The sequence below is a fragment of the Mixophyes fleayi genome, chromosome 3, assembly GCF_038048845.1.
Source record: "Mixophyes fleayi isolate aMixFle1 chromosome 3, aMixFle1.hap1, whole genome shotgun sequence".
NCBI lineage: Eukaryota > Metazoa > Chordata > Amphibia > Anura > Limnodynastidae > Mixophyes > Mixophyes fleayi.
In genome coordinates this window covers 62,740,030-62,761,735 of record NC_134404.1, presented here as the reverse complement: position 1 = coordinate 62,761,735, position 21,706 = coordinate 62,740,030, and the positions used below count along the sequence as shown (strand labels likewise).

Sequence of the window (21,706 nt, the reverse complement as noted above, 5' to 3'; positions counted from 1 at the left end):
TTTAATAGTGTATCTGTGTAATTTTACATGTTAGAATTTGGATTTTAGTAATTGATACACGTCTTATAACATATGATTTATAAGGGAACATTTGAAAACACGTTAAAGTAAGTAAAGATAATTTCACTTTCAAACAAATGGCCTTTATTAAATATATTAGGCACAAAGCTACATATTTACAATACAACATGAGCTTTATTTTGGAAGCTATAGCAAAATCATAACCCACTTTACCAAACTTAGCCAAGTGAACAAAGTGAGTGGCTGAATGAAGGTCATTTTTTATTGACACAAATTACTTTTCAAACATATTCATTAACAAAATGTGGCCAGGGCACCTGGCACCGTCACAGTTATTTACCACTTTGCGGGGCTCTACATTAATAAATGCATGTGTGAGCCATCTTAAGTTAATAAACTTAATTTTACATTTTTTTCTTCTAATTAAATAAAAATCATTTAAACATTACTGCCTTAAAATGTTTTATCTGATCTCTAGGGAGACAGAATAGCCAGCGAAAATGAGGTTATCATTGTCGGTAATCTCATTAGTTTACAATGTCGGACTAAGGCATGAAGCACCTACTGGAAAACCAATGATTGGGGGCCACTTAATACCATGTAGTTCTGCAAAGACAGTGTTTGGGGGGCCTGGAACACTTAGGACAGGGGGTTATCATTTTAGACAAATTTTAGACAAATACACAGGCAAAACAGTGTGTGTACTACTGTTAGATGCACCCAGCTCTGCCTTCACGAGCAGTGTGAAGTGGGACATATCTCCCAACTGTCCATGTAGTCGCACCAGATCTTGACTAAGCAAGACATTCACCCAAATTTGGAACTGCCCCACCAAATTCAGGACAGTTGGCAGACTGCCCTGCTATCTCCTACCTGTCTAGTCACTTTCACCACCTGTTGCTGATGGTTTCTTTAGATCAGCTGCTGCTTGTTTAGATTCTTGGAGGCCCTATTGTTAAAAAAAAAAGGGTACATGAAATGTAGAAAACTCCAACCATCCCTCGGCATTAAATCAACAGCACCAACATTTAATAATTGGGCCTCCCTCCATTCCCAACTTTAAAATAATAATACTCAAATTTGATAAATAGATCTATTTCCTTTTAAGTACCCCCAACATTAAAATAATAGTATTCTCATTTAATAAATAAACCTATTACCCTCCCTCCAAACAGCCCCAGCAAAAAAATTCCCACGACCATCCTCCCCAAACTCAGCCCCACATTCAATTATAGACCCAAACTATCCCTGCATTAAATTAAATTAAACATCCTGTCACTACATCTTAATTTAATAGGCCCCACCAATAAATGAAATTGCCCCACCAAAAAATTAAATTGCCCCACTGTCACCCCATAAAAAATAGCATCCATTAAATAATTAGCCCGCACCCAACTCCACCATTAAATTAATAGCATACCTTTCACGCTTGTTCTATATAGACAGCCCCACCATTCCCTTAAACATTATAGACCCCTATATATTGCGAGCAGGGTTCTCTTACCTCTCTGTCTGTATGTATTACCCAGTAGTGTCTTATTAATGTTTGTTCCCAATTGTAAAGCGCTACGGAATTTGCTGGCGCTATATAAATAAATGTTGATGATGATGATAGTCCCCCTCCCTATAGATTTCTCTTTCAACCCCCCTCCTTATAGTTTAGCATAGGCAGGAGCCCCCACCATCCCTATGGTCTAGTATAGACAGGCCCCCTCCTTCCCTATAGTTTAGCATAGACAGGCCCCCTTCCCTCCACCCCTATAGTTTAGCATAGGCAGCACCCCTCTCACTCCATCCCTGTAGTTTAGCATAGGCAGCCCACTCTATAGCTTAGTATAGGCAGCCCGCATTTCCTCCATCCCTACAGTTTAGTATAGGCAGTCCTCCCTCTCTCCGCCCTTACAGCTTAGTATAGGCAGCCCTCTCCCTCCATCCCTATAGCTTAGTATAGGGAGCCCCTCCCTTCCCTTCATCCCTATAGCTTAGTATAGGCAGACCCCCACAATCCCTATAGTTTTGTATAGGCAGCCCCCTCCTTCCATCCTTATAGCTTAGAATAGGCAGCCTCCCATCCCTATAGCTTAGTATAGGCAGCCCACCTCCCTCCTTCCTATAGCTTACTATAGGCAGCCCCCCTCCCTCCTTTCCTATCGCTTAGAATAGACACGCACCTTCCCTCCATCCCTATAGCTTAGTGTAGGCAGGTCCCCCTCCCTCCAGCCCTATAGATTATTATAGGCAGCACCCCCTTCCCTCCATCCCTATAGCTTAGTATAAGCATCCTCCCCCTCACTTTCCTTTAGCTGCTCTGGCTGGCATCACTTCTCAGATCAGGCAGGCAGGAAGTGAAGTGAGACTTCCTGTCTGTGCCACTGCACTGTGGGACCGCATACAGCCACAGTCAGTTGCTAGGCTGCCTGTTGCTGTGTACGGACCACCAATGCTTTTGAGCACTTTCCTCCCTCCCCACCCATCGCGATCGTGCCCCCCCTACGCGTCCTCCTCCATACCCGCATTGCCGTAGTGAATGTGCAGTAGGAGCGTGCCAAACTCAAGCGCACGCAGCCCTGTGCTGAATAGTCAGGGGATGGGTGTCATTATTGCAGGGGGACTTCCTGCTGAGTGTCCCCCTGCTATAGTGCCTCCAGCCTTGACTGGTTTGCCTAATGCTGGTTTTCGCTAAATCAGGAGACCCCACGCTTTTTTTCTCTCCGAGGTTGCAGCTACTAGCACTAGGCTTGTAGCACTAGGGTTAATAGCATTAGAAGTGGGGGACCCCACACAATTTTTTTTTTAATCTGTTTTTTACACTGTACATACAGTTACATACTTACCTGCAGCATCCTATGTAGTAGAGCAGCCCTGCCCGATATTCAATTAGTTTGGACGCACACGAAGTCTAAATACAGTCATGGAATTCTGAGTGCGGGTTGCGCTCACAATGCGTGCCTTAATGAATCAGGCCCTACATGTCCATTGCTATGCAAGTACTGAAGTGATTTAATATGTAAATGACAGTTAAAAAGCAGAATCATCACAAAACTGCAAAACTAATAGTAGAGTTACAGCATATTTTAAATTTGGTCATAAATTAGAGCATTAACTATCATAAAATATAGAAATCAGATGTGTTATTAACTTTTATTTTCCTATGTTCAATGTTCTGGAGCTGATTATTTCTTTGATTTCATTTATTTTAGAGTATGACATAATTGGTTACAAGAATAAAGCCATGAGATCTACTGTACCTGATGAAATCTTTCGTTCAAAGAGAGGTGTCTGTGCTGGGTACTCCTCGTTGTTTCAGGACATGTGCAGGTATTAGATATTGATGTAAAATATGTGGTTGTAAAAGGCATGAGTCCATCAAGTTCAACCCTTTCTCAAATGATCCAGAAGAAAACAAAACAAAACCCCCAATTATGTTGCTTCTAATTTACTCACAAAATGGGAAAACCAATACAACATTCCTTCTTGACCTCATAATGGTAGTCAGATTAATTATTTGTATCAAGCATTCTGAATATCCTGTTAGGATGTAAGCTCTCATGAACAGGACCCTCTATCCTTATGTTCTCCTTCTACTAATCCATCACCCTCTGTACCTCTAGGTCTGCTTCCCTAGCCCTCTATTCTTGAGCCCAGGACTACTTCACATTGGACATGACCATCACTCTCACTCACTGGCCCGTAAATAACTTGATCTGCTTTGCTAAGTTGTATGTGTATTTTAACAAAAGGTTGGAGACAGAGATGGTGCTACTAATCAAAGTTCTCTATGCAATATTAAAAATCAACAAGAATCATTTTAACATTCAAAAATTTGTGAAATAAATGGTGAGCACACATAAATTGATTCCTTCTTGAGGAAAAATCCTTCTATAGTCAATGCAGTCCTATATGGAAAATATATTCCATAAACCTTCTTCCCATTAGATATGGAGAATAATTTCTACACAGATAGCAACTCTTCTTTACTCCACACCCTTTTGCGAGTGCACAAGATGTTGATTATAAATCAGCGTTGTATATCAACTGTGTTGTCTCCTCATGGATCATGCTGCATAAGTTTCAAAACTCCATTTTTTCACTCCATATACTGGGCTGAAAAAAACAGGGGGCAGCATGGAACAGTGAGCTTGAAAAAGGGGGGGAGCAGCATGGAACAGTGGGATTGAAAAAGAGGGGGGGAGCAGCATGGCACAGTGGGATTAGAAAACGGGAGGGGGCAGCATGGAACAGTGGGGTTGAAAAAGGGGGAGCAGCATGGCACAGTGGGATTAAAAAACGGGGGGAGCAGCATGAAACAGTGGAATTGAAAAAGAGGGGGGGAGCAGCATGGCACAGTGGGATTAAAAAACAGGGGGAGCAGCATGGAATGGTGGGATTGAAAAAGAGGGGGGGAGCTGCATGGCACAGTGGGATTAAAAAACGGGGGGGGCTGCATGAAACAGTGGGATTGAAAACGGGGTGGAGCAACATGGCACAGTGGGATTAAAAAACGGGGGGGGGGCAGCATGGAACAGTGGGCTTGAAAAAGGGGGGAGCACCATTTAAAGTTGGGGACTATTTAAGATGGGGTGGTTTGGGGGTTATTGAATGTGGGGATGAGTTTGGGGAGAATGAGGTCTCTTTATTAAATGTGACTATGAATTATTTAATGGCAGTGATGGTTGTGGGAAATAGGTATATTTCTGAAATGTAAATACTATTACGGGAACTATAATTGGGAATACTATTATTTTAATGTTGGTGCTGGAGGAAGGCCTAATTATTAACCGTGAGTGGTATTGATTTAACGCTGGGGTTGTTTGGAATTATCTAAATGTAGCCATTTTTTTTCCAAATAGGGCCCCCAGCATTCCAGGATCCAGACAAGCCGCAAATAAAGAAACCTGCAGCCACAGGTGGTGAAAGTGAGAAGAACAGGTAGGAGAGAGCAGGAGAGTGTGTGAAATGTTGTGATTCTAGTAGGGACAATGCCAATTTTTGGTGAGTGTTGTGCCCAATGTAAGGTGCAGGCCAAGACTGAACTCTTTCTGTACACACTGCATTCTTTCTATACTACACTGTGGTGCTAAATGTCCTGAAAGTTAGGAGTACTTGGACGTATGTCACACTCCGGCGAATTCAGGGCCTAGTGATTTTGACCTGCCAGCCACGCCTCAATGGCGCATTGCGGTGCAATTTTTTTTACCGTGCTCGATTATAAGGGGGACTCCATGAATTTGTTGTACCAGGGCACTGAATTCCTCTTGGCAGCCCTGATTGCTGTGAGCGGGTGAGTAATGGGAAGAGTTGGGTGAAACAGTGGCATTGTTTACTAAATGCAATCTCGTTTTGTGGACCTGTGCTAAAATAAGATTTCATTTTGGCATGCAAAATTACTAAAATAAGATAAAGTGTGATAAGTACACATTATTAGGGGTGTTAGCTGTATTCGGAAGGGCACATGGCCATTTCCACTCCACAAAATCACTTGAACTGCATTGGCTTTCATCTTTATACATATAATGTAATGCACCTTGCTCCATAAATTTTAACTATGAAGACGCATATTTTTAAGTACACTTTGCTCAATGTAATAAAAATCTTCAAACACTCAAAATTACTTTTATTTGATGTTCACTTTTGCACGATGATCACCTTCAGATTTTTGCATGTGGATGTAACTTTAAGTTTTCAGTTTGTATGGGAAAGTAGACCTGTATTGGGGTATCAGATAGGCGCACTAATGCAAAACTAACGCGCTTTAGTATTCGCAAGTTATCTATTTTTTAGGGTTTGTCTAAAGTGCCCGGAATAAGAACTAGACAAGAGAAATCACAATTCACTGATTTGAACCAGCGAATTAGAATCAATTGCCCAATTGCCAGTATCAAACGTGACTATGTGAAATTCATTGCAATTTGTTAATTTTTCACATTTTAAGTCTAAGTTGGAATGAATCAGCACAAATAGAACTTCTGGGGCATGATACATCTTTACTAGTGATATGTCTGAGGCATAAGGATTGAATAGCTGCCATCCCCAGCATAAGTTCCCCACACTTGATATTACCTTAACAAAACCTTTAAAAACATAAAACTAGTTTTATGACTATGTGCTACATTAATTTTTCATTTAGAATTGCAGATGTGAAATGTAAGACAGTCAGTGGCTATGGTAAGGGTGCAGGATACAAGGTAGGACAGAAAATACCTGATGGATCCAATCACGCCTGGAACATAGTCTACCTGGAAGGAAGCTGGCACTTGCTGGACAGCACATGGGGAGCCGGAAAAACAGATACAAAGTTCAAATTTCAGTAAGTAACAGATTGTTATACATAAAGCTTAGGCATCTAGTGGCTCTCCAAAATCGTGAAAGAAAAAAGTTGGAAAGTCACGGGTTATTTCATATCTTCGTTATCACGCATCACCTAACGAGTGGTAGCATTTGGTATAAAGTGGTGAACTGAGATATTTAGGAAACAAGTAGTAAAGAGGTGACACTGACAAGTGAAGTGAATAACATTGATTATCTCATCACAATGACACCTGTGATGGGGTGGGATATATTAGGCAGCAAGTGTTAGTTCTTGATGTTGTGTCGGAAGCAGAAAAAATGGGCAAGTTGAAGGATCTGATCGACTTTGACAAGAACCAAATTCTGATGGCTAGACCCCTGGGTCTAGCTGTGTAGAGGGTGGTAATAGGGTAACATAGGGAGATTAAGATGCTGGTTGAGGAATATCATAAGCTTATCTTAAGATAAAATAAAATTTTGGAATAGGCCAGTGGCGGATCCAGGGGGGGGCGATCGGGGCGACATAGTATGCAGCCGCCGGCAGCCTCAGATGGCAAAAAGGGGGCGGGGCCTAAATCACCCCCCTTCCCCCCCTAAATCGCCCCGGGAAGAAGTATTCTCTAGATCCGCCCCTGGAATAGGCACAATGGCTTCCAATGTGGTTCAAGATTGGAAAAAAGCATAAAAGTCCCCACCCACTATTTGGGAGGAAAAAGAGCACACGAACCATAGGAGGAGAACAACCGCCCCGACTGGATCGTGCCCTCACCGAAATGTGGGTTCATTGAACTTTCTATACTTACACAGCATTTGGACATTTATGGTTACGTACCCATCTGGACTTATATGCATTTTATATGCATTTGATACACATCCCTGCATAACAGCATTACCATTCATCTACCTTGTATGCCCCGTCACGTGTACAACTTTTATGATGTGATACGTATACTAAGCTACAAGTGCATTATATTGTGGAGTACATTATTTACCCTGCACCTGTGTAATCTCAGTTGTCCACCAGCCTGCCCCTCACAGACGCACCCTGATTACCCTTTGAATATAGCAATCAAAAGATGAAACATCGGATTCTGTTTGAATAAACACCTATTGTGGAGGCTGACGTCTATACAATTCCTTGAATGCCACCACATTTGGACCGTATATAAATACATAGCAGCCCTTGACAAAGGTGCCATAAGAGCACCGAAACAGCCATTGGGTACTTTATGACATTACACTATTATGAGCTTTGTATCATCAGTACCCACTTAAGATGAGTATATTGTGATTATGCTGTTGTTTTTTGACTTGCTGCTGAATTGTCTTGTTTTGACCTGCTGCTGTGGATGGTATAATGGAACAGCTTCATTCTGGACTTTGAAAGCAATAAAAAAAATATTTTTATGTGGAGCGCTGGTTTACAGTCTTAGTTGGAGAATTCATTGAATCTGGCACCCATTATTATGTTTATGGTGGTGATGCGCGACTCTTACTGGTATATATATATATATATATATATATATATATATATATATATATATATACCCTCCTATTCTTATGAGGCATAATATGGCAGTTGATCCAATGTTCTATATTGGGACGGAAGGAATTTGCAAAAGCCTTTTATTGACCATTGTAATCATCCTCAGAGGAAACATTGCTGGATTTAATAATGACTCTTTTATCGATTATCAGTTGTGGGCCCATATCTAACAATCTCAAGAATATTACCCCAGGAAGCCCTGTTTTATTGTGTACTGCTTGTCGCGGTTTAGCATCATGTCTGGCCTATGAAGCAGCCCACCGACATACCATTTGAAAAGTACCAGTAGCAATATTTACCTCACTGGGATTTTTAAATGTTATTACATTGGTTGCCACTTTGTCGCAGCCCTGAAAGCTCTGCCGATTGGGTCCTGCCTGGTACAGGTCTGATTTCATGAGGGTGGTGACAGACCCCTATTATTCAGATACAGCAGGCGGATAATGCATTTATTAAAGAACTCTGTTGAAAGTGAAATGATGATATAAGGAATATCATGGTACTCAGCGTGGCAAGAGCCCGCTACTGCAGAAGCACACGCGTACAACTTCTTCCTTTTTATGGTTCTTTATTGTCAGGATGGTAATAATGTTTTGACACCGTATACTTGCACAGCAATTATGGAGACCCTCAACGCTTACTATACATAGTCCAGCTCTCTGTCCAGATCAGCCAGCTAGCCCAGCGTTGATCTCTCTGAACAATGAAACAAGCAGGGTTTTATACCTGACACTCCTCCCACAGGCCTAGCTTGATGGACAGGTGACACACCCACCTTCTCTTTAAAAGGAAACACCCATCCCTGGCTCTGTTTAGACTATTAGACCCACTCTGTCTGTTTGCTGAGAGGAAGCAGCTTCTAAATCATGTAAGTAAACCAATTTTAAACTACACATATGTTTTTACCTGGTTTAATCTCCACCTAGGTACATAACTGTGCCAATGTTTTACTCTACTTCCCTGCTTTCTCTGCATATTGCCAGCTAAATGCCTCCTTTTGTTACATCAGATAACACGACTAACTTCTGTGACCAAGAACAAAAGTGTCACTGACTTGTACTATCTTTGATACTCCAGGTATGATGAATTCTATTTCCTGACTCACCCTGCGGTCTTCATTGAAGATCACTATCCTAATGAGGCAGAATGTCAATTATTGAAACCGGTAGTGTCCCGAAAGCATTTTGAACAAAGTGTGTCCTATAACAGCCAATTTTACACTTCAGGAATTTTGTCCTGCCAGCCTGAAACAGCTGTTATAAAAACAGGTAAGTAGATATTGTTTTAGTGTTTATATGTTTACTGTTTAAGCGAATGAGTTACACATGAATTAAATTGTATTTCACAGTACGACAGTAAATGTCACACAAATGATTATTTAAGTTAGACATTTGGGGGTAAATGTATCAAGCTGTGCTTTCTTCTGTGATTTAAAATTGCTGTAAATTGCTCGAGATCACCAGCGGATTTATGCTTAAATTCGCCATATTTATTAACCTGGGTTTCTGACATTCCAAAATCCAATCTGTGGCACTGTGTGTCGATTTTAAACACCTATCCCGCCAGTGGTTTAGTCATACTCGCCGGAGATGCCCCCGAAACAGAAACTCGCCCGAGATTCAACAGAAACAGAAACTCGCCCAAGATTCAAGAGAGAAAAAAAAACATGCTGTTAGACTGATCTGGCCATTCTTACCATAACAGGAGGCACAATACAAGTTTTAATTATGATGGTGATCATTATTTCTTGTTTAGAGGGGCAAAACTTATTATTAATTATTTTAAGGGGCCAAATTATTTTATGAATAAATTAGTGGGCCAAAGTGGCAGAATCCCCATCGGCACAAGTGAATGCTGCTACATGTAGTGCACAAATATACACTTTAAATGTTATCAATGTTATCTGCCACATCAGAAACACATTATTATTGCATCAATAGTAATGAAATAGTATGTCACTATAATATAAAATAAAAAAAATAAAAACATTTTCCCTTACATATAATTAAATATGTTCACAGACCCCGTGTTTTGGTTTTGGTTTTGTGTCTGTATTTATTTTAAAAAATAAATTGCTAAAAATGCATAATTTTGATCCTACATTATTATTATTAACCTCAATAACACTAATTTCCAGTCAATGTTGACCACCTCACAGGTGACAATATTAGTTTCATACACTTTTAAACAAAGACTGCATAGAGCTGGCTGGATGCTAAGCGACAGAGCAATGACACAAACACAATGCAGTTCATAGCACATCTAAGAAACATTGCCACACAGCAGTGGTAGAAAAAAAAGAAAAGTGGTGCAAGATACAATTGTCCTTGGGCCCTCCCACCCACCCTTATGTAAGATATTGAAAAGGACATGTACAGTTTAACAAACCAAGCACTCCAGCGACATGGAGTGCCACTTTTGTGGCTGAAGTGCTTGGTCTGTTTGGGTGCCCACAAAACAAGCTACCAACAGCTTAGCTGCCTTAAGCCCAACAGTTCTGTCAATGAACGCTACATTATTAAACCATGTCTGCTCATGCTGCCTCTTTAATCTCTGTCTCCTCTATGGATACCTCCCTCTAATCCTAAAAAAGCAGCCAAATTTATGTAGACAAAGGAATGGATATTACAACCGGAGCATGTGGTCAGCATGGAATCCGTCACATTGGAATATGCTGCATTGAACAGAGATTTAAACCAATATATAGATGCAGTTGAGGAGACCGTACTTAAGTTAAAACCTGACCCTTCAGATGAGATCTCAGATTTAAAAGAGCTTATACATGAGAGATTCACTGTGCTTCAGAAGAATTATGCAAAGGGGGCCCTGAGGCAGGACGATAAATATGTCCAGTTTAAAGAAAAACTAAAAGACCTAATTAAACAAATGGGTGTGTCACCATCCCTGCAGATGAAGCTTTAGAAGATGAAAATAAGGAGATTGCCATCACCCAGAGCACTGCAAATTTGACTTATCCTATAACACAGTTGGAGATGGTGAACCCAATGAAAAACAAAGTATGTGGTCACACGTACGAGAGAGTAGCAATTGAAAACAAACTTCAGAAGGGTAAATCCGTCAGGTGTCCAAAAATTGGCTGTGATCACCAGTGGCGGATCCAGGGGGGGCGCCCCCCCTAGCAGGGGCTTGCTGCCGGCGGCTGCACACTGTGCAGGTCCGTTAGGCATTGATAATGTGCTGCCGGCTGCTCTGATTGTGTTTTAAACACAATCAGAGCAACGGGACAGCACATTATCACTGCCTAACGGACCTGCACATACTGTGCAGCCGCCGGCAGCCTTAGAAGTTAGAAAGGGGCGGGGCTTAAATCGCCCCCCCCCTATATCGCCCGGGGTAGAAAAAATTTCTAGATCCGCCCCTGGTGATCACTCTGACATGAGTATATCGGATCTTGTTCCAAACAATGCACTAAAAAGAGCCATTGACATTCACAGCAAAAAGCAAGGTCAACTCGGACCTTCGAATCGACCCAATCTCAAAAAAATTTAAATATAGCTAGGTACCTTTGACATAAAGTGTAGATTAAAAACACTTTGTGCAATACTGATGAAAAAGCAAAAAGTGGAAGGTTTGAATAGAACATGTACACATCTATTTAGACATCAATGGTTACATTACTTCTACAAGCAACATTGTTCTTTGTTAATAAAACTGTTATCTTTATACAGTTAAAAAAAATAGTAATCCTCCACCATTCTTTCGATGTTGATAGTAGGATCAGGTGGAGCTATGGTAGAGGTGTCACTAATTTTGATCAATTATTTTAGAGTAGACCAGACCAGATGTCAAAATGTTGTGCTGAGTCATTTGCATCGTCAATGGGCGTCTTAGCGAAAGCTTTGCAAAGCACTCAACAGTATATAGCACATCTAGAAAACATGGACACACAGCAGTAGCTGAAAGGAAAAGTGGTTCAATATGGAATTGTCCTTGGGCCTTCCCACCCAACCTCATGTTGGCTCTTAAAAAGGACATGCACATTTTAACAAATCAAGCACTTCAGTGACAGGGAGTGCCATTTTTGTGGCTGAAGTGCTGGTTTGTTTGGGCCCCCACAAAACAAGGTAACAATGGGCTTAAGGCACCTAAGCTAACAGTGCTGTTAATGAACTCTACTGTGGCAAGATGTTGTCATCATCTTTAGCCTCATCCTCACCCTCATCAGTGTGTATATCATCCTCACACATTATTAATTCATCCCCTCTGGAATCCACCATTACAGAAGTCTCTGTACTTTGATGTAATTGGTGAAAATTGTAGTTCATTTTCATGAATATAATTTTTTCCACATTTTGAGGAAGTAGGCTTCTACGCTGATCACTGACAAGGTTCCCGGCTGTGCTGAAAACTGTTTCCGAAAACACACTGGAGGGTGTTGTCACAACCAGTAGGGTCAGAGGAGTACCCGTACAGTCTGCTCACAATGGCACTACCTCCTAGAAGACGCCTAGAGTCTAACAGAGTGGGAGGTTTGCGCCAGAGGATCCCGAAAGTGCGCTTGGTCTTTGCAACTCCTTGACCGCAGGTCGCAGTTCTCCTAGGAGGTGATGAGCAAAACTGTAAAGAGGACCAGGGGGTAAATGTATTAACCTCCGGGTTCTTGAACTCCCGCGAGTTCGGCGTCTTCAGCGCTTAAATTTAAAGCGGCGCTGCCTTGTAAAGGGAAGTTTCCCTTTACAGGCAATTCGTCAATCAAGAGAATGCAGTAAGGATTGAGCAGACTAGGTGTGTGTCTGCTCAGTACAGCCCAGCAAGTGAATGCAGAAAGAGGAAACGGGTGATAACAATGACCATAATGCAAGTTTAGCTGGTGCATTGTGTGACAGGTGGGTAGCTTAGGTACTGTAAAGTTAGATGGTACATGGGTTTCCAAATTGCCTTTTTTTCCTCCCAGTATGTAAAGGGACTGTCTGATGTGTCTATTTCTATGCTACCATTAAAATAATCTTCCACCATCCTTTGGATTTTGATAGAAGGATCAGGTGGAGTTATGGCAGAGGTGTCACGGTTTTTGTTCAATTCTTTTAGACCAGACAAGATGTCAAAATGTTGTGCTTAGTAATCTGCATCATCCCTGTGTCTCTTGGGAATGCTAAGATTTTTCCTAGCAGCAATTGACTGAGAAACTGAAGAAGGAGACGTCGTCCTGCCACGTAACACTTAAGCTGTCATCTTGCTCACCAAGAGCTCCATGCATCTCTTGATATCTGCGTCAGTTTCGAAACAAAGAGAAAACATAGCTCTTAAACCTAGGATCAAGCACAGCCGCCAAAATATAGTGATCCGATTTCAAGATTTTGATAACTCTTGGATCCTGGCGAAGCGAATAAAGTACTTGATCTACAAGTCCAACATACTAAGCGCAATTGCCTTGTTTCATCTCCTCCTTCAGTTTCTCAAGCTGCATTTCCAAAAGTCTTATTAAGGGAATCACTTGCTCAAGCTAGCAGTGTCTGAACTTACTCCACAGGTGACTACTTTGAATGGTTTCATCACCTTGCACAACACAGAAGGAATTCTCCACTGCGCTTGAGTAAAATACATTCCCCCTACTTTCCCAATGTCATGGCTTGTGGAGTAAGCGTGGATGGCTTTTCGCTGTTCCTTCATCCTCACAAGCATATACAGGGTGGAATTCCACCTTCTTTCCACCTCTTGCTTCAATTGGTGGCAGGGTAAATTAAATTGTTCCTGTAGCTGAGGCAATCTCCTACATGCTGCTGCAGAATGCTGGAAAATGTCCACAAATTTTACAGGCCACATCTCCGGCACTTCCCTGTCATTTTTCAAAAACCTCTGCAAACACCAAGTTTATTGTGTGAGCAAAACAGGGAATGTGATGAAATTCACCCAGCTGTAATGTTCTCATAATATTGGTGGCATTATAAGAAATTACATATCCTGAGGAGAGTGCAAGCAGGATAAGCCATGTTGCAATAACATCCTTTAGTCCAACATCTCTTGGATATTGGACGCATATCTAATACTAGCATAGTCGCCATGGCGTCTGTGATCCACTTTGCGACTGGATGACAGCTTTCATACTTGCTTCCTCTTGCAAAGGATTGTTTAACAGTCAATTATTGTAAACTACTAGTAGTCTTCTTCTTGGTCTGCTTCTGAGATGAAGGTCCACCCCCAGCAGTGGGACTAACGCTCAAGGATTCTTCTGGGGAATCCAGGATAGTGGAGGAGTCATCTAGCCTTAGCAACTTGAATGCAGGACTAACTCCATTTGCTACTGAGGATATTGATGGGGAAGGTGTTGTGGTTGTAGATTGCAGGTGCCAGGATCTAACTGAGAGAATGCACCTAGCTGATGCTGGACTGCTTTTTGTTATTTTTTTAGCATAAGTTTCAGATTTTTCCAACAGCTTGCCATGAACTCGCTTCAAATGGTGTAACATGGATGAGGTTCCTAGATGGTTATGGTCCCTACCTCTACTGACTGTGGCTTTACAAACGCTACAAATGGCTAGACCAAAGTTTTCAGAATTTGGGTAGAAATAATTCCACACATAAGAGGTGGATTTTTTGGTCTTATGCCCAGGCATGACAATGGCCTTCTTCTTACCATGTGCAAGAACTGATTCCACTGGTGTAGGACTTATACAAACAACATCATCGTCATCAACATCCTCATTAGCGCCGGTGTCAGCTAAACAAATATCCCCTTCTTCCTGTTGCAATTCCTAGGTGGCATCCTCAATTTGTGTATTACCCACTACACTTGGGCTGCTCATCCAAACATCTGCATAAATGCTGACAGGGGCCTTCTTCATGGGTACACTATAAGAATGGTCAGGATTACACATAGCACTCGTGGATAGACTCTCCTCAGGGATTTGTGTCATTTCTGAATCTGAACATACATTTTCCTCTAATGCCATACTGTTTTCTTCCAGCTTATTTTTTACACGTAAAAGTATTTGGTCACCACTTTTGTGGTCAGAATCACAAGGTCTTGCTTGGTCATGACTGACCTGACAAGAAGATGCCTCAGTGACAATTGCAGAAATAGCACTAATAGAGAAAGGCGAAGGCCTATTTCTTCCCTTGCCACTGCATGTGTAGAATGACATGTTGGCAATTATATTTTTTTCTGCAGTTAACTTTTCCTTGATTACAGGTGTTTCCTCTTTACCAAGGTAAAAGGTGTTTTTTTACATTTTTGTTTCCCTGACTTAAAAACACTATGCACTTTAACATAGACTTTAGCAGTTGACGTAGAGGGATTACTATCATCATGACTGGTGCCAGCACCTGCTTGGTGCTCCTGGTCTTCTGTGGGCTGATGTGAATCCATTTTGATGGCACAGTACAATGTCACTGGAGACTTTTAAGAACGCTGCCAGCCCTATTATTTGAATTTCTGTTTCAGCATTGAACACTGAACACTGCCACCTCTCCTGTTTCTGTGCGAGCTAAAGCACAGTACAATGTCACTGCAGACTTTTAAGAACACTGCCAGCCCTCCTCTTTCTCTTTCTTTAATCACACTGCACAACTGCACTGGAGAATGCTGCTACCCTTTCTGTGTCTCTCTGTGAAATGGCGCCGGATCTCCATGGAGGGTGGTACTTATAGAATCCAAAACTCGCAAAAACCGGCAACGCGACTATGACGTTTTGCCTAGTTTTCATTTCTGAGGGTTAACGAAAGTACTGAGCCGGTTCAGATCGGCAATGTTCGGGTGGGCTTGGTTTTCCGAGGCATCTCTACATATATTCATTAATGAAAACTTATTTATTCATAAAATAATTTGGCCCCCGTAAGATAATTTAATAATCATTTTTGCCCCTCTAAACAAGAAATCATGATTACCTTCATAATTAAAGCTTGTATTGTGCCTCCTGTTATGTTAACATTGACCAGCAGTGGAAAGCTGATGTGTTTGCTAATCTCACCTATCCAAAGCAACGTGTTTATTCTGGCACAGCAATCTCTGGTGAGTTTGCAAATTCACAGCTTCACACATATGGCAACTTGTATTCTTAGAATGGCCAAAAGTAGGCACAGCGATCTGTAGCCTGTTCATTTTGGTTACATCACTTACATACTGGGGATTCACTCTCAACTTGCACGTTCATACATCGGTAGGTTCAAGCTCACAAGCTTCCTGCTCCAGTATTGTAGAGTGCCATGCAGTACTACTCTATGTTGCTGACAATGTTTAGGAGGGGGTATTGGTTAGATGTTGGCATACCTAGCACATCCCTCTTCAACACATGGACATGCTGTCGTTATCTGAGCTGGGACATTATTTCAATTAAATAAAAGGGTGGAGATGACACATTTAAAGAAGTGTCCTCTTCTTTGGCAGATGGCGCACTATATTGTCCCCCCCCCCCTCATTGATTTGTTTTTGTCTTTCACCTCTGTAAGCTGGAGGCAGGGACATTGCAATGCCCCAATGCAAAATTTAGAGGGGGACACAGCAATCCACTCTGAAGGCCATTGCTTTGCTCTTCTAACATGCTGGAGGTAACACATGCACAGTGAACCCCCATTGGCCTTTCTGATCTGGAATTGAAAATCAAAATGTTGCTTCATTGTGCACCATTTGCACTGTGCATGCTCAGAAGACCCCCATACCACTAAGCTCTATAGCAGTCGTATGGGTTGCTCTGGCGTTAGTTCCATCTCTGGTTGCAGAGTCTTGTCCTATAGTTTTAATGTATTTTGCATCTTCCAGTTGCACTTCTGCACTAAAGCATGTTATTAGGTGCACTTCAAAACAACATATTTAAAATATTCAAACACTAAAAAATTATATATATTAAAAATACAGTCCCGATCTCTCCTTAGTCTCATGATTTTCAGACATAAATGCAGCTACGCTTTACTAGATCTGGATGTCCAGGATAGAACTGCAAAAATGTGTCCCAAATGTATTTTGGAAGCAGTGGTGGTGAGTGAATATAGGATTTGCACATAACCAAAACAACAATAATAAATTAAATGGTAAATGGAAACACAGAGTTAGTGGAACAATAAATGATGTATTGTATTTATGATGTCTTTAATATTCTAGATATAATATCCGTTAATTTTTGCTCCTATAATACGAACCCCCTTGCCGATGTATCAGCATTTTTTGCTGATACACTACTGATCCCAACCCTGTTTGGGTTTGCTGGTGCCTACATATTGTAGATTGTATGGGCACATTATTATGCATAGCACAATTGGTATATCTTTACATTGTTCTCAGTGGTCTTTTTTTTACCATTTAATTAATTGATTGTTATTTTGTTTTGTTAGACAGGCAAATAAGCAAATTTGCATATAAAGAAGTAGTATGGATCAGCAATTTTTGTGATTCTTAAATACATCTTGCTGAAGGGCTGTTGTGGAGAGGATTGCACGGGTCGTTTATAAAGCAGACAATTACTACTCTGTGACACAAATGCAGGTTTGAAGTCACCTAGATCTGGGAAATTGCACCTATATTTATACCAGGGTACATAGCATTGAGGAGTAAGATGGACACATTAAGGAAGGGACATGAGCTTGCATAGGCAGAGAGAAGGATGTGGGTGGAATGAAGATATTCCTAGTGGAGTACACAGTAAACACAAAACCTGTTTAACTTAAAACCTGTTTAACTCAATATTTCTCAGTCTATAAATAATATTATAGTGTCTGTTAAGCCAGATGTACAACTTTCTGCCAGAATAAAAAGCATTAAAAAAGCATTGTGAGTTTTAAATTTTCAATTTCAGATCTGGGACACACTACATGAACCAGTTTCTGAATATCACTTAACGTGCATTTGAATGTATTATGTCCACAGGGGTGCAGTCTGGTGGAGCATGCACAGAAAACACATAATGGTGTAATGTAGAGCTTCTAAGTTTCACTGAGTAAGTCCATTACATTTACTTGGGAGGGAGAGGATGGATATAACACATCAGTGAACTATGTTCTCTGGCTTGGAGAATATTCAAAGTGTTTGATACCAGCTGACCACAGCTTGTCATATCAGCTGATACCTGATAAACATTGCTGCTGAGTCAGGTCTCAGCTTACTGGACAAGTCAAGGTCAGCTGACACACAGAAGCTGACACACTCATTTTGAATGTTTTCCAGGCTCAGAGTCCTGGAGAACACATTGAACAAAAGGGTCACCAGGGATAAACATTGGACAATTTCTTGTGGTTCAAATAGCTTGATGAAGGATAACGTTGGAAAAAACTGCATTGGAGTTCTTTGTTAGTAAATGTAAATATGCAGTTCTCTGTCCAGAGTGACTGTTGTCAGTAAATTTTACTAAACATTTGAAGACAAATAATGAATTAAAAACAAACTGTACTTGTATATAGTGTATATTTTCCCTTCACACCTTATTTTGTACTTATATATATTCTTGGTTGAATTAATGTCTTTTAATAACTATATATCACATTGTTCTATCTAGTTAACGGAAAAGTCTCAATTGCTATTAAAAGTCGCCATAATTTGCTATTCACCTTTGACCTAAGTGAAAACAAGAAATCGGGTGTAATGAAGCTAGTAGACTGCGGGATGAAGCTTGATGTTTACCCCGATAAGACTGGACAACACGTCTTAAAAGTATTTGCAATGGTTCCAGGTTCTGGAAAGGTATATCATTATGTCCTCAGCTACATAATAGAATGCAACTCTGTTGACACTAGAATGAAAATCCCCAAATCTCTTATTAACCCTGTTGGTCCAAGTTGGGTGTCAGAAGAGGCCGGGCTAGTTCAGCCCTCACACCCGGACCCGGTCATTCATACAGAGAATGGATGCGGTACCATTAACTTTGCAGTGAAGAGGGACTTACGTTTTCTATGTACCTTACACTCTGATGAAGTACAAATGACATCAGAGATGGAGAGCAGACACATCTTCCTCAAGAAAACGAAGGACAAAGTGAAAATGAAGGTCCGGCTCCCACAATCAGGAACTTATGTCTTATGTGTTTTTATTAAGCCTGGAAAAAGTAACCATACAAATTACACCTATTTATGTAACTATCTCATTATTAGTACTAACACCAGTGTCAGGTGGCCCGTATTTCCATTAACATACTCCAAGTGGGCAAAACACTATGACCTGGTGCAGCCTCTAGAGGGCGTTCTACCTAAGAACAGCAATGTTTCCTTCAGGCTACATATCCCTGGTGTGACTGGAGTGTGCGTTAATGGGGAAAGTTACACCCCACTGACTCTTGCTGACAATGGCTACTGGGAAGGGACGTGCAGCACAGATGATAGAAAAGAGCTCAGTGTCATGATCAAATACATGAATGAACCAAATACCTGGCATTACCTCCTAAAATATGACGTAGGAGTGGAAACACAGTAGTCATAAAACTGGAGGATACTGCAGAACACAGAAGCTATACGTTTCATAGTTCACTATACTGATAATTTTCCAAATGAAACTATTGATGTGTTAAGTTTAATGTTGAATGTTTTTTGGTTTTACAGAATGGTAACTGTTAATAATTAATGATTTGTTTGAACAGATTTTCTAAAGTGGTTAATAGACATCCACATATACTGTACCCCAACAAATGTCTTGCCACAAATAGAACTTTTATACATTAGCCACAAACACCCCAAAAGAATAAATGCCCTATTACATAGGGTAGATATTACATCAGAGCCAGGCAGACATTTATGGTGAATACACTTTATGACAATTTGTCCCGATAGAGAGAGACTTAAAAGGTTCAAGCACACGTGTGGTCAGCCCATGTTGCCTGTATGTCTGGACTAATGTTGAATTGAAGCTCAGATGGGGCATTAGAAATCGATCAATGGTCTATATGAGGATTGCAAAGGCCGTTCACATGGCCATTCAGGGCAGCTTAAAGTTAATGTTCAACTGAGCATAAATGAACAAAATAGGACAATATTTATATTTAATTGAGATCACACCTCCAAATTAATAAATCTCTTTTGGCATTCAAAAATGATGTCTGTCCCACAAAAAAACTGGCAGCTGATGGGTATTGAGTATCGCTAACAAGAAAATGATTAAAAAATTGCTAACTGTAAACTGTCATATTTCCCTGAAAGTCTGTCTCACATCTCTAGTCAGTGGCTTGTCAACAGCAGAGTTTTTCTTACCTCTTTCACCTGTTTACATTACATAGGAATAATTCAGATCATTTTGTTACTATAGAATTGTTAGCTCTCTAGCTATGGACAGGACAGTATAAATGACTATGTGATATATCAAAATGGCAGCCCCCAGTCAACAAAAGCTGATTACGTAGTACAGACACAAGTCAATGTAAAACGGATTTTCATTACTTTCCCTTGTATGAATAGGTGGCTCTTCCATGTTTCTCTGGTAAAGCAATTATAAGGATACATGGCCCACATCTTACTAATATGAACTGTAATTCCCATCTTTAAGATGCCCTCACACATAGCATACAGTAGTGGTAAACCCTTTCCCCCTGGACATTGTACACAGTACAATTCCTATTATTCTGTCCATAAAATTTATTCTAATTCTCTAAGCTTTATAAATTAGTACTTAATGAATATTTAAAATTCACAAAATTGCATTCAAATCAAGTCCAATGCCATAATGGGGACAGGGATGCACCAGTGTCCACCTACAATGTATCACATATGGACATATGGTATGCTTAGATGCACTATAGGGTAGGGTACTGACTGACACATGTATTGCAGGCCTTAGATTGATTACCAGTATCTGCTTCTTGTGGCCTTAGACAAATCACTTTGGGCCTTATTTTGATTTTCAGCCCATGAAAACTTGTAGCCATATTTAGCACTGAGTATAAAGAAAATTAGACTTGAGCTTGGGGAATTGTCAGGGTAAGTTCAGTACAGTAAGAATGTAGAGACGCAAGTCAACTACACCCCTTGGAGATGGGTCCAATTTTGACCCAGATGTATCCTTACAAAGCAATTTTTGAGCACTTGAACAGAACTTCTTTATATTAATTAAACCACCTGCTATATCTCAAAAATTGCCAATGTTATTGGTCTGCAGGAGGTGCTTCCAGAGAGAAAAAATATAAAAATTTGCAAAAAAGGAAAGAGTAAAAAGATTCTCCCATAAAGGATGCACTCAAAGGTTTATAAATTATCTTAAAATAATGACTTTATTATTATACATGTTAAAATGCCTATTGAGCGAAATAATTAATATATAGTGGTAAGAAGTGAGAATAAGAAAGAAATGTGATTAAAATCAATGTGATTGTTCACCTATTAGCAATGCTTATTTACAAGATGTCTATATTTTCATTAAAGTATTGTACAGTTTGTATCAATATATTGTACTTATTATTATATATGTGCTGTATGTCCTTGATTTAAACTCTGATTGTAGATAATCAGGTAATTCCAGCTTCATCGTAAAAATGACATATTGTAGTATAAATGTTTCAGTTAAGAAGACAGTTGTTACTATGTAGGTTTCATGTGTCAGGTCTTATAGAGAATTTGATAATCGGATATTTATTAAATTTAGGAACGAATAACAACATAAACAAAAATACTATTACACAGTTAATTAGTCAACATGGCCAGTTTTGATCTAAGCATGGAATTAAATAATCGACAAGGAAAACTAAGGAGAAATACAAAATCCACCTTTCTTGATATTAAACAAAAAGGACAACAAATAGATTGGGAAGACAACATTGGCTTATTAAAAAGAGCTTTATATAGACAAACAAAGACTTGGTGGAATAAAAGAATGTTTGAAAACTACATAGAATATGATCTCACACCAAGAGGTTTAAGACCAAAGATTTACCCTATGAGTTAAGGGATGAACCGTTAAAGAAAGAATGGGAAACATCATTAATGAAA

The 21,706-nt window shown here is 40.3% G+C and overlaps 1 protein-coding gene across 1 annotated transcript in view; it reads left to right on the top strand.

Annotated features, from left to right (window-relative positions):
* LOC142143126 (kyphoscoliosis peptidase-like) overlaps nt 1-21,706 on the top strand; it is a 58,693-nt gene that overhangs the window by 17,277 nt on the left and 19,710 nt on the right. The window contains exons 5-9 of the mRNA XM_075200838.1: nt 3,222-3,339; nt 6,149-6,328; nt 8,933-9,123; nt 18,298-19,187; nt 19,334-19,337. Of these exons, the coding sequence (XP_075056939.1) occupies nt 3,222-3,339; nt 6,149-6,328; nt 8,933-9,123; nt 18,298-19,187; nt 19,334-19,337 (1,383 nt within the window). The remainder of the gene's footprint in view (nt 1-3,221; nt 3,340-6,148; nt 6,329-8,932; nt 9,124-18,297; nt 19,188-19,333; nt 19,338-21,706) is intronic.